This window comes from Mercenaria mercenaria, chromosome 12 (assembly GCF_021730395.1).
Source record: "Mercenaria mercenaria strain notata chromosome 12, MADL_Memer_1, whole genome shotgun sequence".
Taxonomy (NCBI): domain Eukaryota; kingdom Metazoa; phylum Mollusca; class Bivalvia; order Venerida; family Veneridae; genus Mercenaria; species Mercenaria mercenaria.
The window spans coordinates 78,114,668-78,138,832 of record NC_069372.1 but is presented as its reverse complement, the minus strand read 5'-3'; the positions used below and the strand labels follow the sequence as shown (position 1 = coordinate 78,138,832).

The following is a 24,165-nucleotide window of genomic DNA, read 5'->3' as shown; positions in this document are numbered from 1 at the left end:
TATCGATTGGCAGGTTAAAATTATGAATATGCCAAAATCTTGCGAATTTAGACGTTTTTTGTACGTTTTTCACCCAACGTAGTATCATGACTGACGGAGAACAACTTGAGATATTCAGGAAGCAATGGAGGAAGGAGCTGGAACCTGATAAAACTAAGGAAAAGTCTTTCCAAAACAGTGAAAATGGCCGAGCACCGACTTGCACGAACTTAGAAACGTGCAAGGACCAATGCAAAAATGAAAAATACAGAAATAAACAACATAAATTTTCATCCAGAATTGTTGACAGTAATGAGAAAACAAAATGCTGTGAAGGCAGTGCAAATGAAAATTATAACATGAAAAACTGTCGCGTCTCCCTAGTAAGAAAGAATAATAAAAGGTTAAAGCTTTCGAAGCTTGAAGATATATTTGTTGAAAAGGCATATGGTGAAGTTCCAAATGAAAGACTTCTGGACAAGCTTATTTCAGATATAGTAGGTGGTGTTTTTAATTTATAGATACGAATAGCCAATGGGCGATTTATGTAACGTGCACCCTACTGCATGGTCTACATGCAGGGCTTTTTCAGTGTGTCCCATGGGGCCGAAATTCGGCCCCATTCCCAATGGCAAATATGCATATTTTTTCCCAATAGCTGTTCAAAAATTCCCAATCAAAGCAAAAAAAAAAAAAAGACCTATTTTGTTGCAAATTTAATTATAGTGGTGCAACCATTATATTGTAGATTTTATTGAATTTTCAGCTTGAATTTGAATATAAAGCAGTTTCCTTTTATGAATATTAGCAGTAGAAATCACAGAAATATACGTAAGGGGAAAAAAAAAGACTGATTTTCATGGAAATACTTTCCTAATTTGGATGTTTAACCAATACATATATTTCCCAATTTGACAGTATTCGCGAGTCGAAAATTCCCAAAAAGCACAGGGGCCTTTTTCCCAAAATGGCCAGAAAAAGCCCTGACATGTATGCATGGTCTGACTCGGTATATACATTTTTATATGGGATTCCGTGCCACCTGATTGGAAAACAAATCATTTTTAAAGTGATTGGTAATCATAATGTATAAAATAATTATTGTCTGAATCAACCTATCTCAATTTAACTGATGAATCAGTTAAAATGAGCACTCAATAATTCTATAATGTCATTTAATTCAGTCATGTAATTGTTTCAAGTTAACGCAGTTTATAACCCATTTGAGTTATTGCTTTTATTTTCATAACTTGTTTCAGTTATCATAAAATATTACAAAGACCTCCTGTGCCAATTCCTCTTTGAATGTGACTAATGCAATTATTTCCTGAATCCTTGAACTCTTATTTTTCCAGCTGTGCAGTAAAATTGTTTACGCAAGGCTGATAAAGATTTACGTGGAAGGTTTAAAGCTATAAAACTCTTAGCAACCTATTATGCTTATCAGGTCATGATCAAACTAAAAGAGAATTTGATTAACCACAGATTGCAACTTATTTCACTGTATAAGTCACTTTGGTGAGAACAGCAAAAAGACTTTTTTGAATAACTTACCCGAGTTAACTTATATATATTTTATAACTTAAACAGGTTATAGAATGCTTGAATCATCGATTTCCTATATTGAATTGAGTGGAGGCAACTGTTGTGTACAGAATTAGGGTTGGCAAAAACCTGGGTTTTAAGCATATTACCCAGCCCAGTGGGTAATACTGGGAAAACCTGGGTTTTACTGGGCAGTAGTGGTCAATACTGGGCAGTATATATTTCAGTTCAAACTTCAGTACATATTTCAATACTTTAGTTGACTAACAACCCATATAGTGATAGCAGTGACACCTGCATGCCTAGTGCTATAATATCTATAAAAAATCTATAAAAATCTAAAGTTTTGAAATGCTTATAAGGGGTTCCATTTGACCCAGGACCCCGGGTCCGGACCCGGGAGATTTTCAAAAGACGCTCAAAGGACTCGACAGAATACTTGCCTGTGCGTCCTTCGGGACCCGGGGGCATTTTCCTTTGATAATCCTTTCTCTTATCATTAATTTCCTGCAGTAAAACTATTTCCACGATAGACACATGTATTCAAAATAAACACTCGCAGTCATGCCCTCCTGCCTTTCAGCCTTTGATCTCTGCTAAAACCCGCCCTTTCTCCTGTAGACATGCCTCGCTGATTTTTTTTATCAGCAAGTTACGTCACGGCGAGTGCACATAGGTAACAAGAATCAATGAAGTGTTGAAATTATTTGATAAAGCGAATCCTGTGTACTGTCAAAAAAGGCGCCAATTATTAAATTATCGTAAGCAGCTGATTACCGAGCATGTGAAAAGTGCCCTGCAAGGTTTTTTCATGCCAACTTTAAATTAGACCATTGTTTAGTGATCATATTGTAATTTCAACAAGAAAGTTCACAAATTTTGATGAATTTTGAAAGCAAAAATAAGTTTAGAATGTCCGTTCACAGGTCTAATTACACCTGATGTCATATGCATACTTCCAAAATTCCTTAAAAAACTGACTTTCAATGCAGTTTTTAATGATAAGTAGCATCATTATTTGAGGAACTATCACTGATTTAACTTAGTTTGCCAAGTAAACTGAGCAAAAACTACTTTCCGATGACATTCTGAAAGTGTACCAGTATCCGGATAGTACATTTTGGATACATTTTTAGCTCGACTATTCGAAGAATAAGTAGAGCTATCCTACTCACCACGGCGTCGGCGTCGGCGTCACACCTAGGGTTAAGTTTTTCGTACCAGTCCACATTTTGACAAAGTCTTTTGAGATAAAGCTTTGAAACTTTCAACACTTGTTTACCATCATCATGGTCAGTTATAGCCAAGAGCACATAACTCCATCAAGGATTTTGACTGAATTATGGCCCCTTTTGACTTAGAAATCATGGTTAAGTTTTTCGTACCAGTTCATATTTTGACAAAGTCTTTTGAGATAAAGCTTTGAAACTTTCAACACTTGTTTACCATCACCTTGTCCAGTTATAGGCAAGAGCACATAACTCCATCAAGGATTTTGTCTGAATTATGGCCCTTTTTGACTTAGAAATCTGGGTTAATATTTCGTACCAGTCCACATCTTGACAAAGTCTTTTGAGATAAAGCTTTGAAACTTTCAACACTTGTTTACCATCACCATGTCCAGTTATAGGCAAGAGCACATAACTCCATCAAGGATTTTGACTGAATTATGGCCCCTTTTGACTTAGAAATCATGGTTAAGTTTTTCGTACCAGTTCATATTTTGACAAAGTCTTTTGAGATAAAGCTTTGAAACTTTCAACACTTGGTTACCATCACCATGTCCAGTTATAGGCAAGAGTAAATAACTCCATCAAGGATTTTGGCTGAATTATGGCCCTTTTTGACTTAGAAATCTGGGTTAATATTTCGTACCAGTTCATATTTTGACAAAGTCTTTTGAGATAAAGCTTTGAAACTTTCAACATCTGTTTACCATCACCATGTCCAGTTATAGGCAAGAGTACATAACTCCATCAAGGATTTTGGCTGAATTATGGCCCTTTTTGACTGAGAAATCTTGGTTAAGTTTTTCGTACCAGTTCATACTTTTTGTAAAGTGTTTGACATATGGCTTTGAAACTTTTATCACTTGTTTAGTATAATAGTCTCTATCTGTAGGAAAGAGAACATAACTCTGTCATCTATTTTGGCTGAATTATGGCCTATTTTGGACTTTGAAATTGGTTCTGTTTCCATACAAGTCCATGTTTTGTCAAAACCATTTGACATATGGCTTTTAAACTTTGAACACTTGTTTATCATTATGATTTCCATCTGTAGGCAAGAGTACATAACTATTTTGACTGAATTATGGCCCTTTTTGGACTTTGAAATTGGCTCATATATTGCCATTTTGTGCAAGACTTCTCGAAATCAAAGTAATACAGGAACATTGTTTGTCTAATCTATTTATTTCTTTTGTCTGAATATCCGTGGAAATATTTTGACACCATTCTTCAATCAATTCTTCGAATAGTCGAGCGCGCTGTCATCAGACAGCTCTTGTTATAGAGTGTAGTAGCACTGTTCTGTTATTAAAAATGAAATGAAATATTAAAGACAAACCTAATCAAAATAACATGAATTTTGATAAGTTTTAGTTTACAATATGAGACTATATGACCTGAAACTGACATTTTTATTATGCTGTAACATGATCTTGGGTTTATTGTTTTCTTAGGTAAAGATCTACGTATTACTGAATAAAAAAATATAGTCAATTATATGGACGTGTTGGGACAGGAGCCTGGACTCCTGTATTTTGGAAAAGGACCCTTCAAAATTTGGGCCCAAGGGTCCTGGGACTCTGGGTTTTCGGGTCTAGTGGAACCACTGGCTTATGATTTCATATTTTTATATTCAAATAACTTTTAAATGACGTATGATTTTAGTAGCAGCATAGCGATGCTCCAAACTAAAAAAAAAACAACACTGTAAGTTAAGTGTTCATAATTAATTGATTTTATTTCGAAATAAAACTTAAAGGTTATAAATTGCTTGTTTTATATTCTTTCCATTGATCAAAAAAATATTGATATCATTTACTTGTGTTTTGAGAAAGTTACAGCTGTTAGAAAAACTTTACTGTTAACAAAAAGAAAAAACATGGACGCTTTGCGTCTGCCCATCCGATCTTCGTCTTATGTCTCAGTTCTAAAAATAGAATATACAACAGATTTGTATACAAACACTCTCCTATAACCATAAAACCTAAGGACCCTTAATGTTAATTTGCTACTGTAGATGATTTAAAAGATTGCAAAATGTAAAGACTGTGGCACTTTGGTTAATGCCAAAATTGCACTGTGGTTAGTGCCAAAATTGAGTGTCTGAAAGGTCATATACTAAGGCTGAAATGTTACACCGTGTTAGTCATTTGAAAGGGTGTTTTCAAATTTTGGTATTATTCAGACAAAACTCGGAAGCAGACTTGGGATTGAAAAAACTGCAAAACTTGTGTTCACTTACAGAATGCTTCTAGATAAAGAAGAACTAGCTGGTCGACTATCATATGTTAAGCAATATCTAGTTTTGACCTAGCGATATCTAACTTTAAATGTTGAAAGGTGTTTGCTGTCACATAAAAAATATTTTGTTGCGTAAATAAACCATAATTTTGTTAATGAAACTGTTCTATCCGTTACCTATTACTTCACCAATGGTTTCAAAGTAAGTAAAACTTAATGTAAGAATTAGCTCACATCTGATAACATAGAAACTCAATTGTGTTGGTAAAAAAACAATTAGAAAAACTTCTTATTGCCTAGTATTGCCCACTTCATTCATTTTTAGGAGTATTGCCCAACCGGGCTGGGAAATATCAGGTTTTCTCGGGCGGATTTATACCTAGGGCCCGCCTTGGGCGGGTAGTCGCCAACCTTTTTAAACAGTAACAGAATGCATGATTATTACTTATATAGCACTTTAGTTAATCCAAGGAAATTCAGAATTCTATGAAAGATTGAGCCAGATACTTTGTTTTTACTTTTTACGTGTTGATTCTTTTGCATCTGGACTCTGGTCGTTTTGACATGTTTTAGCATATACATGTACAATACTCAAAAGATTGCAGAGCGATCATGTCAAAACATTTTTAAGTCATTTCTTTGCAGAGATAACATTGAAGGTCATTCTCTTGCTGGATTGTCCATATTTAGATTAAAACTACATGTATTTAAACTGGGAATTCTTCTCCTGTTAATTATTGCAACATGACATTGACAATATCACAAAGGAATGTCAGTCAGTTCTTAGGGCAGTATTAATTGCAGTTATCTAATAAATGTATTTTTGACATAAACTCGATGATTTTAGCTAAATCTATTTGATTTTTTGCATGTTGTGCTAGTATTTAAATTGAAAAGCATAAACTCGGTGTAAGCACTAACCTGTCCCATCCTTTGATCACTCAATAATTATTAAGCACAGCGAAAAGTACACTTTGGCAGGTGGCGGTAAAATGACTTAATTTTTAACAATGTCACCCTCTGTGACTAATTGCCATTTTCATAGCTGTCAAGGCTCTACAAAGGCCACAAGTGTGATCGGGGTTCGAAGGGGTAGTTGACCGTTGTGGGTTTTCTGAGAGGCAAAGTCCCCTAAAAGCCGGAGTTGCCTTCACATGGAAAATTTAGTTTTGTCAACACAAAATTATAAATAGACCTGATTTTTAATCGTCTCCCTCCATATATATTTCCTTTTTTGGTGTTTAATCATGCAGTAGAAAATACATGTTACACAGGTGAATGTAAAAGCTGTTTTATACGGTATGAAATGGTATGAAAGCATCCTGGTAACATCTCCAGGCAAGTTTGATTCAATGATTTTCTTCGAATAAAAGTTTGATTGTTTTTTTTTTTCTATAATGCGTGTGACTTGGAATAGAAGGCATGTGAGCGTAATCTATGGCAGAAAATGCTTGTAACACATGCGCAATGCATGTGTCTTGACAGGTATACATTTTTACAGCATACATACACATGTATAATAATTATTTACAATGGAATGTAAAATATTTTGTTGCGTCACTGGGTGGGGGGGGGGGGGGGAAGAAATTTAAAACGGAAAATTGATTAATGTTCATATTTTAATAGAAATGAGAATGAGAAATGTCTACAAAGTCCTCTTTTTCGTTCACAACTTTGTACAATTTAGTTGATTATACCAATAAAATTTAATGATTAACTATCTTTATTATGCTATTTTAGAAGTCTAGCCCTAGGTCAGATTTTACTGAATTTGATGTAGGCAATTTGAATAGGAAAATGAATGAGGTCCTTTAGTCTTTTAACTGAAGTATTTGAAACTGATTGAAGTGAACTGGTACAATGCATTACCAAAATAGAATCATTTATTATTGCCCCCAGGGATATTCATTGAAGTATTTCCAGATCCTAACCAACAGGACAGGTAACACATGTTGACAGAATGATGTCCCTTGTCTTTGTTATCTGATTCTGTTGTTATTATAGTACTATTATGTTGACCTGTCCAGACATGTTTCTGGCTTTCATGTTAATCTTATTTAAGTGTGAACAGAATATTAATGAAAGCCGGGATCAAGTTTTGACAGGTTAAATAAATTGTACAAATAACAAAACGTGATAACTGTGGCCTTTATTTACTATAACTCAACAACAATTAGAAAGGCATGACTTATCCACTCTCCTTGGCGTTTACCGCAGTATTGTCATGAGATCAAACTGCAGACATACCTCCATGCATACAGTTGATCTATAATACCAGATCAACCCATAACAATGAATTAGGGAATAAGGTGGACACATTATATGACAAATATCTTATATCGCAAAACCAGTGAAAGTAGCAGCGTGATCTAGTGGTTAACACCTTGTAAACACATATGATTTGTAAGCTTATGGCGCTGGTTCAAATACAGGACAAGCTACTTTTTTTATTTTCCAGTATGTTTTTACCATGGAAAACTATTTGTATCATGATTTTCTCATTCACTTATACCGAGTACTTATTGACATTTTTCAGAGGATCTCATATTAGAATAGACATTGAATCTGTTAACTTTGCAAAATGAATAAAGAAAACTCTTGCAAGGAAAATGAAACCAAAGTTGTGATCGTTAAAAGCATTATGTAGGTTAATAAAATGTTATGTTTAAACATATCAAAAAAACGATATATAAAAAAGACTTGCAAAAATACTCCATTTTTAAAATAGAATCAGTAAAAATCATTTAAAAAAGGAGGGCTCGAACCTACATCATACAAACATAAAAGAATAGAGGTTTGACGAACTATCCACTAGACTACAGATATCTGTTATGGGTGGTTTTCAAAATAATGAAGCTTTTTCTTTTCTCTCACCTTACTTTAATTCAGTTTAGTTTTAGAATGTATTTTGGGGCAAATTATATCCAAATCAATGTAGTCAATAAATGTGTGCAATTTCAGCTTAATGACTCAAACAGTTTTAAAGTTATATTAAATTATATAGCTAATTTTGTCCCCTGTGCACCCAAAAAAGTGTGACATTTTACATGAAGTATAGTTTTCAACTGTGGCTTACTTTTTAAAACCATGCTTTTTTGTTACAGCTTTGGCTTTTTCGTGTAACTTAAACTCTGCACATTTAAATAAAATACTTCTTTTCATTACCTACATCTTATTGTTACCAATATTTCACATCTTGTGATGGAACCCCCTTCACAAAAAATAGTGAAAAAAATACTAGATTTAAATGTTGAACACAACAATTTCATAACCCTATTACTTTTCTAAAGTCTTAATGTTTTTCTAAAATCTTTATCCTTTCAACTGTGAAGACACAGTATGATTTTTTTCTTTAATAAATCAACTTTCTCAGAAACCTGATGGATGTCTATACACCTAAAAATGTCCCCTGTGCACCTTTTCAGTTGTTAAGTGTCAGATTTCTTTTATTCTTTAAATAAAATGGGATTTTACTTTATTTTCCTTGAAAGGGAGTTACAACAGATACAAAAGCAGCGTTCAACTTCACATATTACTGACTGTTAAACATTCACAGAGCCAAAAGTGATGTCCCCTGTGCACCCTTTTTTGACATATATCAATTATCATAGCATTACTGTAATTTGTGGAGGCAGTTCTATATTCTTAGCAGTGTGAATGCAAAATTTAGGCATTACTTGATAATTTAGCATTATATAAGAAGCCCTGGACAATTTAAAATTCATTGTTTGCATTTTTTTCTGAAGTTGCCAATTTTCAAGTTTAAAAGTGGAAACATCAATTTTATTGCTTCTTAAGCTCTTAAGTTTACCTAAATATGTAAATGTTCACTAGTGAATAATGTGTAGTTGAAAGAATTTTACTTACCATGAACATATTCTATGAATAAATATTTTGATACAATTTGTCCCCTGTGCACCCTTTTTAGTAACATTATAAAGTATGTATGAATTTTACTATTCCATTTTATCATACATGGCATTTTGTCATTTTTCTACTATGAATAAGCATTGCATGTAAACTAAATGATTTCAGTGTGTTAGTTATGTATAAAGTCACTTATTTTTTCATTTAAAGCATTACATTCTGTTGAATTTTCATGTTTTTGTAGTGAAAATTTTCAATTTTGTAGTTATTTTGTGGAATAAACTAATTTTTTAATAGTACTTGTCTAAAGTTGATTACCATTAGTTTTTTTATGAATAGAAAACTAATAATGGATGAATATTACACTGATCTTCAGTATGTGTCCCCTGTGCATCTGAAAAATAACTCAATTTTGAGTTGACAATTCTAGAAATTAGAATTACTGGACATTCTTGAAATTTGGCATGTGGTTTATAAACATGCAAAGTGAGAGAAAAAAATAGGTTTTATAATTATATGTTAGTTATTTTGCATTCAGCAACAACTTTTCTAGGTAAAGTTTTATTTTCATGTCAGATTTGTGCAGAAAGGGTGATTTTAAAAACCAATGTCCACAAACATTTGATTAAATAAGTTTCAAACCATACACATACACCCATTACTTATCATTTATGTTGAAAAAATTACTGTTATACATATTTCCTTGTCATAAAACACTGCAACATTTATCACCCATCTTTCGGGAAATTCACTGAACTTTCGAATTAAAGGCTGAAATATTTTCTTATTGGCATTTCTCAACACTTTCTGAGAGTTATTTCCTTCAAATTTGAAGTATTTGCTATCATAAAAAATAGGTGACCACCCTAAGAAATAAGTTTGAATTTTCAACCCCTATGTCACACTTTTGCTTCATTATTTTGAAAACCACCCTTATGGAATAACGCTTCGTATTTTGGAGTTAAAAATACTACAATGACAAATCAACACCACTTACCGGATATATATCATATGTAATAATACACCTGCTTTACCAAGTACCATTGAAATAAAAATTTTGCACTCCATTAATATCATGGCAAGGACACTGGCGTCAGACCAGAAAAATGCCTCTGTACATGTTATACCCTACCCCTAGGTATTCTATAAGAACCATGGTCATGAAGGGGAAAATATACTAACCCGTTTCAATCGCACATTTCATACCTAAAACACGCATTTCGGTAAAAGTGTACTATGGATATCAAACAAGTGGTAATTTATCTTCCATTGTGTACCGGTCACATTTCTTCAATACTTCTTGCCTTAGAAAAACAACGCGTAGTTTATAGTTTTTTCAAAGTTTCACAAAAAACTTGCTTGAACTTCCCAGGTGAATTTCCGTTCTAGATTACAAAACCATTCTGATTGGCTGTTGTGAAAATGTATGTCATTCGTCATTTTACTACACGTGTTCGCTAAAATGTGAAAATGCAGCATAAATGTGGAAAATGAATAAAATAAACAGAACAGATGTAGACCAGTGTATCATTTCAAATTAAATATCATATATATACAAGATGAATTTCATTCATTATATCGAGTTTAAGTGTAAAATTGTGAATATTTTAAATTCTGATTTTGTTTGTTTACATTTCGCCTAACATGTGCACACCGCCGTGACCTCTAGACCGGATGTTCATTAGGGAAGGTCACGCAAGTTTTTTCTGTAACGTGGACGAAGGCGTAAAATATGTTGATTATCTCAGAAATATGGAATGCTGAGAAAATATGACTGGTGCACGATGGAAGATAAATTATCGCTTGTTCAATATACTAGGTACCCATGCACCGAACTGCACGTTTAAGTTGAGAAATGTATGCTTGAAACGGGTTAGTATATTTTCCCGTTCATGACCATGGTTCTTACAGAATACCTAGGGGTAGGGTATAACATGTACAGAGGCATTTTCTTTCTGTTCTGGCGCCAGTGGGCAAGGACAAATAATTACACATCTGACATCATGTTTCAATAGCTCTGGTCAACATATTGTAGGCATAGGTAATTTCGATCAATACAATTACACCTTTATTAATTCTGTCTGTTATTTATTACAATACCTGTTCATAAATTAAAAACTTTGATACAAGCAAACAGACCTGGGGTCAATTACTTTAAAATGTAATTAATTAAATTACAATTACATTGAGAAATGTCCGATTAAATTACAATTACCATTACATGAAAATTAGCAATGTAATTAATTAAATTACAATTACATTGGAAATTGTAATTAATTACATTCAATTACAATACCAAATGTGGTGCTTCTTACACGAACACTGTAGCAAAGTTCTTTACTTTGTACTACACAAACATGATAATCCACATGTAAACTGATTTCAGTTATTTCAAAATTGAATTTAAGCTCAAAGTAAAATCTGTGTTTGCGAGAGAACATTACTCTGTCTTTAATATTATTACAAAAGGAGCTACAAGTCGGCCCTAATTAATAGTTAATACATCATCTAGCAGAATTCGATTAGAGAAGATGCATGTAAAGTCAGGTATTTCTCTGAGGTCTGAATTTCTCTGAAGTTTATAGGATCATGGTTCTGCAATATGTTTCAAATTTAACTAGTCTAGTTCAGTATTTAATAATTTACATTTTAAACATATATTTTAAGTTTTTATCCTTGACACTACAAGTTATCCAAAGGACCACATTGAAAATAAGTTGTAAAACATTCATGAGTCATCCTAGAATAATTATGTCACTAAAACTGTAGAATACTCAGTGTCTACAATAATAATTAAATTTTTTATCTTGTTAGAACTGTGAAATGCTATGTTGTTTATATCATTTAATACAACAAATTTTATCACAGATAAAAAATTATTAAACTAAATGCTAAGCATTTCAATTTTTGCTCTGATAAAAATCTAAATAATAATTATGCAAATAACAATTTCAAATCCTAATTTGATCATTTTCTCCAAAAACATAGTGACAAACATCATCAAAGATTACCAGTTGGTTCTAATGAAACAAATATCAGAACAAAGGAGCTATGTCCAAGGGGTTAACACCTACCATAATATTCTATTGTTATTTTTCACAGCTATGAAATGCATATTAGCATGTTAAAGTGAAGTGTCACCGGTAATAAACATAAAATAATAATCCAGTTTGTTGAACAAATTATATATACCATTTGTTCAACAAACTTGATTAGCATGTGCCATGTAATTGGAAAGTAATTGAAATGTAATTGTCAATTACACCCTAGAACTGTTCTGTAATTAATTAAATTACAATTACATGTAATTGATAAATGACCCAATTACAAATTACATTCAATTACTTGGGAAATGTAATTTAATTGCAATTAATTACAATTACATTTTTAATTACCCCAGGTCTGCAAGCAAAACTGTAGTATCTTCTCTTTAGCTTACTTTTGTTATTGGATTGTTACAAGATAATTTTTCTATCTGAAATAAGTGACAAAAACATCAGGGGCAGTTTAACAAGGGTAAATCATAAACACATGAATATGTCCTAAATGCCTTTGTTGTGAAAAAAAAATGATATACTTCACTGCATCTTACAGGGTTAGTATTTAAGAGTTTTTTGCTCTTGCACATTTTTGTGAGTACAAAAAAATTCAACTAGCAATTTATCAACTAAAAATAGTCACAATTTGTTCAGCCGTTTTTTTTTCCATGTACTGTAAGGCTCTGTCCTCAATAACACTACCAGTTAGCTTGTGTAGTACAAATTGAAACATGTTTTTTCCATCAAATATCTTGTGCGTGCATACTGGTAGTTACTGTGTTTCATAATCAAAATCTGCAAACAGTCCACACACTGTGTAAGAATGTCATCAATCAATGCTTACTTTGTTTAACATCAAATACATACTGACAGCAAATCGAAACTGAAAGGTAAAGAAATTAAAACCATCGTAATTTTGTCCTTCAATATCTAAAGTTTGAAGAAATTCTATTATTGGGAAAAATATAAAGAGTTTCTTTTACAGAAACAGGGCATTTCCTACACTTTTTCCTCATTTTGCCAGACCCAGTACCATCTCCAGTCTGAAAATAATATATTGGAATTCTACTGGTATTTGATAGATGTAAAAAATGAATAAATGTTTCATAGTTTTATTCCATCATTCCAGGATGAAATTACCGAGATTCCATTCTTTGACATCAGCTTACCGAGAGAAGTTGCTGTCAAGATCTTCCAATACCTCAGTATAAAGGATTTATGCAGCTGTGCTCAGGTATATTTTTTAATTTATTAAAGAACTTAATATGTCTTTTAACTCTTTAGTTGTGTGCACACTAGACTTGCCATGCTTGCAGGTGACATTGTCTAGTTACTTGCCCTAAAAGAAGCTTGATTACACAACACTAATTGTAACTTCCTCGTAATTTCAAGGCATAAACAATAATATTATTGGTTGCTTGTTAGTCTTTGAAAGCTTGAAGTTTAACAACATTTAAAGAACGCTATACATTAAAATTTTAAAATTGTACATTTATTTAACATGATTAAACTTGAAATGCCTGAAATATCAGCTTGACTGTTATTCACTTGCCTTAGGGATTACATTGCACAGCAGCTGTTCAGATTTTATCTTAATTTATTGACGGTGGAAAGTTTTACAACATAATTTCTTTACAATTTTTGACTATCATTAAATAATTGTCCTTCGGGCTAATTGGGTAGTGGTGGTCCATTGGTTGAAAGTATAGATCAGTCATGTGTGAATGTACACACTAGTTATGTATAGGAAGTAGACACAGAGTGATCAAATACACTGGAAGCTATCATTTTGTACTAGTATTAACTATTTTATAAGGCAAGTTAATCTTTAAATTAACTATTTAATAAGGCAAATTATTCTTTAAATATTTAGGTGAGTAAGAGCTGGTGTAGCCTAGCTGAAGATGAGTTATTGTGGTGTAGACTGTGTCACAGACTTGGACACGAGAAAATTTTCACGACACAAGAGAAGGATAACTGGAAGCAGATTGTCAGACATAATGTGGAGAGGCAGAGGACTCTAATATCAAACTGGAAGGTATGTGCGTACTAATATTGTTTCAAGAATATAATTTATGATCAAATTTTTTCTTTAATACAGAATTTTTTTTTTTGTACTTTGTGAGCTTGAAGAACATTAGTTTTCAAGACAAATAAGAGCTGAAAAAGCATGTCACCACATTCCTTTTTATTATAAAGGACATTTCCTTCACCGACTGTTAAAGCATTTCTGAAATTAAGTAAATAAGAATAAAATGCAGATACTTCATAAAACATACAATATTGCACTGGCAGTGCTAGCTCTGGGCATGCACTTTGAAATTATAGCCATCAGATTTTCAGGAATAAAACTAATAGCCAAAGCCTGTGTGGTAAAGTGCGTGGGAAAAAATTAAGTCAGATTTCCAACTCTATTTAAATTATGGTTCTAGAAACTATAATATTAATAGTTTAATACTGACATCAGACTCAGTGATAATGTCATCATACCATGCACAGACAAAAGTTGTTTTAGTAAATAAGTCATGCGGAAATCATATTTAATATTTCCTACTTTATTTTCTTTGAAGTTGATTTGAAAGAAAATATTCATTGTGATCTTTTTCTTGCATTAATTAAGTTATTACAGAAACGTATCAATTTTGTAAGGAAATAATGTTGAGACATAATTTATGGTCCTTCAGTGTCAAACAATCTATCTTTTAAACCTACCAATATTGAGTCTGCAGCTGATTTATTGAAAGAACATTTAATCCAAAAGTTATAATTATAATAAATTTTTTGATGCTTTCTACCTTCTCTGACACTTTGTATTGACTTATCCGAATGTGTGTCGTCCGAAATACCCTGCAGTTTGGGGTAAGAATAATCCCGATTTTCGCTAAAAGCAGTTGCAATTTTTAAAGTTTTGCAAGTATTTTTAGCTCACCTGAGCCAAACGCTGAGGGTGAGCTATTGTGATCACTCACCATCCGTTGTCTGTCGTCCGTCTGTAAACTTACTTTTAACGACATCTCCTCATAAACCGCCTGGCCAATTTCATCAAACTTCACAGGAATGTTCTTTGGATGAAGCTCTACAAAAATTGTTCAAAGAATTAAATTCCATGCAGAACTCTGGTTGCCATGGTAACTGAAAGGAAAAACTTTAAAAATCTTATTCTCAAAAACCAGAAGCCCTAGAGCTTAGATATTTGGTGTTGAAGCTTTCCCTAGTGGACCTCTACCAAGTTTGTTCAAATCATGACCTGGGGTCATATGATTTTCCATAGGAAAATCTTAAAAAATCTTCTTCTCAAAAACCAGAATCCTAGAGCTTAGATATTTGACATGTAGCATTGCCTAGTGGACCTCTACTAAATATGTTCAAATCATGTCCCCGGGGTCGAAATTGACCCTGCCCCAGGGATCACTTGATTTTTACATTAATTTCTATAGGAAAATCTTCAAAAATGTTTAAAAAAACAACAGAAGGCCTAGAGCTTAGATATTTGACATGTAGCATTGCCTAGTGGACATCTACAAAATTTGTTCAAATCATGACCCCTGGGGTCAAAATTGACCATGCCCCAGGGATCACTTTATTTTACATAGGAAAATCTTCAAAAATTTTCTTAAAATAAACCAGAAGGCCTAGAGCTTAGATATTTAACATGTAACATTTCCTAGTGGACCTAAACAAAATTTGTTCAAATAATGACCCCTGGGGTCAAAATTGACCATGCCCATGGGGTCACTTGATTTTACATAGGAAAATCTTCAAAAAATGTCTAAAAATAAACCAGAAGGCCTAGATCATAGATATTTGACATGTAGCATTGCCTAGTAAACTTCTACAAAATATGTTCAAATCATGATCCCCGGGGGTCAAATTGACCCCGCCTCATAGGGTTACTTGGTAGTACATAGAAAAATCTTCAGAATTTTCTAAAAATAAACCAGAAGGTCTTGAGCTTAGATATTTGACATGTGGCATTGTCTAATGGACCTCTACAAAATTTGTTCAAATCTTGACCCCCCCAGGGTCAAATTGACCCAACCCCAGGAGTTACTTGATTGTACATAGGGAAATCTTCATAAATTTGCTAAAAATAAACCAGAAGGCCTAGATCTTAGATATTTATTTGTAACATTGCCTAGTAGACTTCAACAAACTTTGTTCAAATCATGACCCCTGGGGTAAAATTGACCCCGCCCCAGCGGTAACTGAATTGTACATCGGAAAATCTTCATAAAAATTCTAAAAATAAACCAGAAGGCCTAGAGCTTAGATATTTGACATGTAGCATTGCCTAGAGGACGACCTCTACAAAATTTGTTCAATTCATGACCCCCGGCGTCAAATTGGCCCCGCCTCAGGGCTAATACTTGATTGTACATATAGGAAAATCTTCCAAAAAATGTCTAGAAATAAACTAGAAGGCCTAGAGCTTAGATATTTGGTGTGTAGCATTGCCTAGTGGATCTCTACCAAGTTTGTTCGAATCATGACCCTGGGATCAAGCTTAAATGCAAATCTTCATAGTAACCATTTAACCAGGTGAGCGATATAGGGCCATCATGGCCCTCTTTTTTTATTTAAGGCCTAAATTAAAATAAAGTTTGTTTGACCTTTATCGGCCCAGTATTTTTACAGTGGGTAGGTAGGTGAATAATTTTATTATATTTTAGTTCTTTTTAAATGTTTGTTTTCTCAGTAATAAAGTCTACTTATTAATACCTATTGCTTGTAGATAATCTCTGAAGATGATCTGTTAAATGTATGCTTGTAATATATAAACCCCTAGCCCTATTCATGCACACACAATATGGGCATAGACTTAATTTGCACATAAGGCAAAATTCACCAAGTCTTTGAGTATCTTTCATGTCTATACTTTTCTTTATATATTAAAAGTGTTTTCATGATTGTTTTCACTACATCTGCGCTTAAAAGTACAAAACAGTATAGTTGCGAAAATACGCGATATTTGGCATCTAAACACACTATTGAATTACAGCTTATTTTCAACAAGTGTTTGATGCTTAAGAAGGTTTTTTTACAACGGTTATGGAAGTGTGCAAGCAAAAGTGATGATTTTTTAGCTTCAAGCTACTTGCACGTATTGGTCACGTTACTAAAAACAGGAACAAGTTGTGTTTCCCAACATCAGACATTTATTATGCCATTGTCTTGGCAAAAGAAGTTATTGTACCCCCCGACAACAAAGTTGTAAGGGGGGGTATACTGGTTTCAGGTTGTCTGTCTGTCCGTCCATCCATCTGTCCGTAGACACAATCTTGTGCGCACCAACTCTCCTCATCCCCTTGGCACAATTTAATGAAACTTCACAAAAGTGATCAGTAACAGCAGTAGTTGTGCATGATGCACATTAGGTTCTTTCAGGAAAAAAAAATTGCAGAGTTACGGGACTTTGACTTTTGTTACTATACTATATACATACAGTCTGCATATGCAATTTTGTGTGCACCTAATCTCCCGAACCCTTGCACACAATTTAAGGTTTCGATGGAGGCCTTGAGAAACAAAAATCAAACAACACCAAATCATAGAAAGAAAGAGTTGTTTGACATGAAAATTGAACAGCATGTAAAACATGTATATTACTTTATGAAACAAGTGTCAGTATACTGATATAAACATTGAATTCCGGAAAAGGGCTGCCTAAAGGGGCTCCACTTCCGGACAGTTAAACGCCTTTAAAAACTCACCATTTTCAAAGAACTGTTACACATGTTTGTTTTGATGCATTTGCAATAGCGTGCGAGTGGTGAAATTTCACGTAACAAGGTGGAACATAGTTTTCAGCAATTGTTTATCTTTTTTTCTTTACAAATGGCATTCATTTTCAAAGGGAGACAACTTTTTCTCAAAGATTACTTAAAATAATCGGAAAAAGTTGTTTCCCTTTGAAAACGAATGCCATTTGTACTTAAAATAGTCGGGAACAGTTGTCTCCCTTTGAAAATGAATGCCATTTGTAAAGAAAAAAAGATAAACAATTGCTGAAAACTGTGTTCCACCTTGTTATGCGAAATTTCACCACTCGCACGCTATTGCAAATGCATCAAAACGAACATGTGTAACTGTTCTTTGAAAATGGTGAGTTTTTAAAGGCGTTTAACTGTCCGGAAGTGGAGCCCCTTTAGGCAGCCCTTTTCTGGAATTCAATGTTTATATCAGTATACTGACACTTGTTTCGTAAAATAATATACATGTTTTACATGCTGTTCAATTTTCATGTCAAACAACTCTTTCTTTCTATGATTTGGTGTTGTTTGATTTTTGTTTCTCAAGGCCTCCATCGAAACCTTAATGAAACTTCACACAAGTGATCAGTACCAACCCTAATTGTGCATGGTGCATGTTACGTTCTTTTAGATAAATATTCTGCAGAGTTATGGGACTTTGTTTTTAGCTCACCTGTCACAAAGTGACAAGGTGAGCTTTTGTGATCGCGCGGTGTCCGTCGTCCGTCGTGCGTCCGTAAACTTTTGCTTGTGACCACTCTAGAGGTCACATTTTTCATGGGATCTTTATGAAAGTTGGTCAGAATGTTCATCTTGATGATATCTAGGTCAAGTTCGAAACTGGGTCACGTGCGATCCAAAACTAGGTCAGTAGGTCTAAAAATAGAAAAACCTTGTGACCTCTCTAGAGGCCATATATTTCATAAGATCTTCATGAAAATTGGTCAGAATGTTCACCTTGATGATATCTAGGTCAAGTTCGAAACTGGGTCACGTGGGTTCAAAAACTAGGTCAGTAGGTCTAAAAATAGAAAAACCTTGTGACCTCTCTAGAGGCCATATTTTTCATGATATCTTTATGAATATTGGTCAGAATGTTTACCTTGATGATATCTAGGTCAAGTTCGAAACTGGGTCACGTAGGGTCAAAAACTAGGTCATTAGGTCTAAAAATAGAAAAACCTTGTGACCTCTCTAGAGGCCATATTTCTCAATGGATCTTCATGAAAATTGGTCAGAATGTTCACCTTGAAGATATCTAGGTCAAGTTCGAAACTGGGTCACGTGGGGTTAAAAACTAGGTCAGTAGATCTAAAAATAGAAAAACCTTGTGACCTCTCTAGAGGCCATATTTTTCATGAGATCTTCATGAATATTGGTCAGAATGTTCACCTTGATGATATCTAGGTCAAGTTCGAAACTGGTTCATGTGGGGTCAAAAACTAGGTCAGTAGATCTAAAAATAGAAAAACCTTGTGACCTCTCTAGAGGCCATATTTCTCAATGGATCTTCATGAAAATTGGTCAGAATGTTCACCTTGATGATATCTAGGTCAAGTTCGAAACTGGGTCACGTGCGGTCAAAAACTAGGTCAGTAGGTCTAAAAATAGGAAAACCTTGTGACCTCTCTAGAGGCGATATTTTTCAATGGATCTTCATGAAAATTGGTCAGAGTGTTTACCTTGAAGATATCTAGGTCAAGTTCGAAACTGGGTCACGTGGGGTTAAAAACTAGGTCAGTAGATCTAAAAATAGAAAAACCTTGTGACCTCTCTAGAGGCCATATTTTTCATGAGATCTTCATGATTATTGGTCAGAATGTTCACCTTGATGATATCTAAGTCAAGTTCGAAACTGGGTCACGTGGGGTTAAAAACTAGGTCAGTAGGTCTAAAAATAGAAAAAAAACCTTGTGACCTCTCTAGAGGCCATATTTCTCAATGGATCTTCATGAAAATTGGTGAGAATGTTCACCTTGATGATATCTAGATCAGGTTTGTAACTGGGTCATGTGCGGTCAAAACTAGGTCAGTAGGTCGAAAAATAGAAAAACCTTGTGACCTCTCTAGAGGCCATATTTTTCACGAGATCTTCATGAAAATTGGTGAGAATGTTCACCTTGATGATATCTAGGTCAAGTTTAAAAGTGGGTCACGTGCCTTCAAAAACTAGGCCATTAGGTCAAATAATAGAAAAACCTTGTGACCTCTCTAGAGGCCATATTTTTCAATGGATCTTCATGAAAATTGGTCAGAATTTTTTATCTTGATGATATCTAGGTCACATGTGCTCAAAAACTAGGTCACTATGTCAAATAATAGAAATAATGACGTCATACTTAGTTCAACACTGGGTCATGTGGGGATAGGTGAGCGATTCAGGACCATCATGGTCCTCTTGTTTGTTACTATACTTTATACATAGTCTTTATACTTACAGTCCACATTATTATGCGTCAAATTGCAGTGTACTGTGTCAGTGCATACCAGCTGGTGCATACGGGGGGTACATTCATTACCTTCAGTGATAGCTCTAGTTGTATAAGATTTTTATAGCTCTTTGTCCTGGCATAACAAAATTAAAGTATTAAAACTATCTAGCCTGTAATCAGTCAGGGGTGTAACTGTTTCAAGTTATCACATTTTATAACCCATTTGAGTTACTGCGTTTACTTTCATAACTTGTTTCAGTTATCATAAAATATTACAAAGCCCTCCTGTGTCAATTCCTCATTTTGAATGTGACTAATGCAATCATTTCCTGAATCCTTGGCCTTTTATCTTTCCAGCTGTGCAGTAAATTATTTTACGCAAGGCTGATAAAGTCTTACGCAAATGGTTTTTAAGCTATAAAACTCTTAACATCCCATTATGCTCATCAGGTCATTATCAGACTAAAAGAGAATTTGATTAACCACAGTTTGCTACTAATTGCATTTTAAAGCTCACTTTGTGAGAACAGTAAAAAGGCTTTTTTTGAATAACTTACCTGGGTTATCCTTATTTTATAACTAATACAGGTTATAAAATTCTTGAAAAAGTAACTGAAATAGGTTACATAACCTAAAACAGTTACACCCCTGACTGGTAATATTTCAACACATTTCCGTTCTTGTCAAATTCTTGAAATTAGAAAACTGAGATTTTCTCGCTTTGAACAAAGGCATTTCAAAACGATCTCTGATTAAAGACATTTTGAAATCAACAATTAAGTCAGTTAATAACTTAAGGGTTCGGGCACTAACCAATCCCTCGGGTTTTTGCAGATATTATAACATGAAAAAAACATGCATTATCCCTACATTGTCAACTAAAGAAGCTTATTAAAGCAAAATATGGTTCAACAAGTTTTGGTTTGTGAATATACATTATCATTCCTATAATTTCAGAATAGGACCGGCAAATTGCTGCCCCTGGAGTATGTAAAGGGGAAGATTCTTAGTGCTGTTCATTCACATGGTGATATCGTGGTTGCAGGGTAAGTTTGTAACACAACAAAAATATACTGGTTTTAGATCTTCCTTACAAGGAATTGAAGTAAGCTTTCACAGTCATAATGAGCTCTTCTTTTTGCATTATTGGCCAAAGAAATAGCTCTTCTGTTTTAACTTATGTTAATCGTATTGTCCATGACTGATCAATATAAATATTATTTTTGTTTCAACAAATGACAGTTAACATGAATATTGTTTGAATGATGATCTTGTCAACATAATGGATATATTAAAACAGTAGACTATGGTTTAATTTCGGACATTGTAATGGCTGCAGAATTTGTTGATGGTGAAAGTTTCTACAACAAAGACTTGTGGAACCATAATTTTGATGATTTGTTTAAGCCATGAGTACCAGTAATCAGAGCATCCCGTTTCTTCCCCCATCGAAGCTTAAATACTGTGAGGACACTGGTTTGTTGATAGTTCTACAACACAACAAATCCTCCACCTCTGATTCATGTGGGGAAGTTGGCAGTTACTTGTGGAGAACAGGTTTGTACTGGTACAGAATCCAGGTACACTGGTTTGGTTAATTGCCCACCATTTCATGACAGAAATACTGTTGAAAAACGGCATTAAACCCTAAACAAACAAACAAACCAAGTCCTCGCCCAAACATGAATTTGCTCAGTTGTGTACTTTATTTGTATTAGTCCTAAAAACAACAATATCACCATACCTGCGGGTTAAACTATTCAACCCACAGGTGAAAGAAATATGTGCTAGATAAATGTTACTATTTCAATTTTAGTTTCCTGAGTGTTGTTAACATCTAAACATTTTGTAAAATAGTTCAAGGGAAAATACGGCATTAAAATTTTGTCTTTAAACATACAGAAATACATCCCTTTTTAGCTCACCTGTCACAAAGTGACAAGGTGAGCTTTTGTGATCGCGCAGCGTCCGTCGTCCGTCCGTCCGTGCGTGCGTCCGTCAGTGCGTGCGTAAACTTTTGCTTGTGACCACTCTAGAGGTCACATTTTTCATGGGATCTTTATGAAAGTTGGTCAGAATGTTCACTTTGATGATATCTAGGTCAAGTTCGAAACTGGGTCACGTGCGGTCAAAATCTAGGTCAGTAGGTCTAAAAATAGAAAAACCTTGTGACCTCTCTAGAGGCCATATATTTCAAAAGGTATTCATGAAAATTGGTCAGAATGTTCACCTTGATGATATCTAGGTCAAGTTTGAAACTGGGTCACGTGCCATCAAAAACTAGGTCAGTAGGTCAAATAATAGAAAAACCTTGTGACCTCTCTAGAGGCCATATTTTTCATGGGATCTTTATGAAAGTTGGTCAGAATGTTCACCTTGATGATATCTAGGTCAAGTTCGAAACTGGGTCACGTGCCTTCAAAAACTAGGTCAGTCAGTATAAAAATAGAAAAACCTTGTGACCTCTCTAGAGGCCATATATTTCACAAGATCTTCATGAAAATTGGTCAGAATGTCCAACTTGATGATATCTAGGTCAAGTTCGAAACTGGGTCACGTGCCGTCAAAAACTAGGTCAGTAGGTCAAATAATAGAAAAACCTTGTGACCTTTCTAGAGGCCATATTTTTCATGGGATCTTTATGAAAATTGGTCAGAATGTTCACCTTGATGATATCTAGGTCAAGTTCGAAACTGGGTCACGTGCGGTCAAAAACTAGGTCAGTAGGTCTAAAAATAGAAAAACCTTGTGACCTCTCTAGAGGCCATATTTTTCACAAGATCTTCATGAAAATTGGTCAGAATGTTCATCTTGATGATATCTAGGTCAAGTTCGAAAGTGGGTCACGTGCTTTCAAAAACTAGGTCAGTAGATCTAAAAATAGAAAAACCTTGTGACCTTTCTAGAGGCCATATTTTTCATGGGATCTGTATGGAAGTTTGTCTGAATATTCATCTTGATGATATCCAGGTCAAGTTCGAAACTGGGTCAACTGCGGTCAAAAAGTAGGTCAGTAGGTCTAAAAATAGAAAAACCTTGTGACCTTTCTAGAGGCCATATTTTTCATGGGATCTGTATGAAAGTTGGTCTGAATATTCATCTTGATGATATCTAGGTCAAGTTCGAAACTGGGTCAACTGCGGTCAAAAACTAGGTCAGCAGGTCAGATAATAGAAAAACCTTGTGACCTCTCTAGAGGCCATATTTTTCATGGGATCTGTATGAAAGTTTGTCTGAATATTCATCTTTATGATATCCAGGTCAAGTTCGAAACTGGGTCAACTGCAGTCAAAAAGTAGGTCAATAGGTCTAAAAATAGAAAAACCTTGTGACCTTCCTAGAGGCCATATTTCTCAATGGATCCTCATAAAAATTGGTGTGAATGTTCACCTTGATGAAAAGCTTGTTAACACTGTAGAGGCCACATTTATGACCCTATCTTCATGAAAATTGTTCAGAATGTTTATCTTGATGATTCCTATTCCAAGTTTAACAGGTGAGCGATATAGGGTCATCATGACCCTCTTGTTCTATAATTGTGTTTGAGGAGACATGTTGATTTTGCTTTCACCATCTGTCTGTCTGCAGTAAGCTTGTCCGGCTTTCACAGTTCAAACTGCTGGTCAGATTTCGACAAACTTCACAGGAGTGATCAGTACCAACTCTAGTTGTGCATATCTCTGACATGTTCCACTTCGCTGCACAAAAAGACAGCCAGATCTAAAGATAGAAAACATTGTCCAGCTTTCACAGGTCAAACTGCTGGCAGGATTTCGAGGAAACTTCACAGAAGTGATCAGTACTCTTAATATTTCTTACATTATTCACCAACAGGTACACATCAGGTGAGGTAAAGCTTTGGAACCTGTCTGATGGGGGTAGTTGCATTTTTCAGCCCTCATCTACCTCTTTAATTCTTGATGTCAATGCAGATGGACTTCAGCAGAACATTGTCAACCAAGTTTATACCTCGGAAGACATTACTGTAGCTGCATATAGTCAGGGTATGGTGGTTAAGAACAATATTTTAAGAGTCATTTTTAAAACAACTTAAAATCATTTCAGTTTCTTACCAAGCATTGAA

The 24,165-nt window shown here is 34.3% G+C and overlaps 1 protein-coding gene across 2 annotated transcripts in view; it reads left to right on the top strand.

Moving 5' to 3' along the window:
- The window catches only part of LOC123535126 (F-box/WD repeat-containing protein 8-like), a 48,656-nt gene continuing 24,491 nt past the window's right edge, over positions 1-24,165 (top strand). For both annotated transcript variants that reach the window (XM_045317672.2, XM_045317671.2), the window contains exons 1-5: positions 1-476; positions 13,029-13,133; positions 13,773-13,937; positions 21,039-21,127; positions 23,916-24,085. In XM_045317672.2, coding sequence (XP_045173607.2) covers positions 87-476; positions 13,029-13,133; positions 13,773-13,937; positions 21,039-21,127; positions 23,916-24,085 — 919 coding nt within the window. In that variant the 5' untranslated portion in view covers positions 1-86. The remainder of the gene's footprint in view (positions 477-13,028; positions 13,134-13,772; positions 13,938-21,038; positions 21,128-23,915; positions 24,086-24,165) is intronic.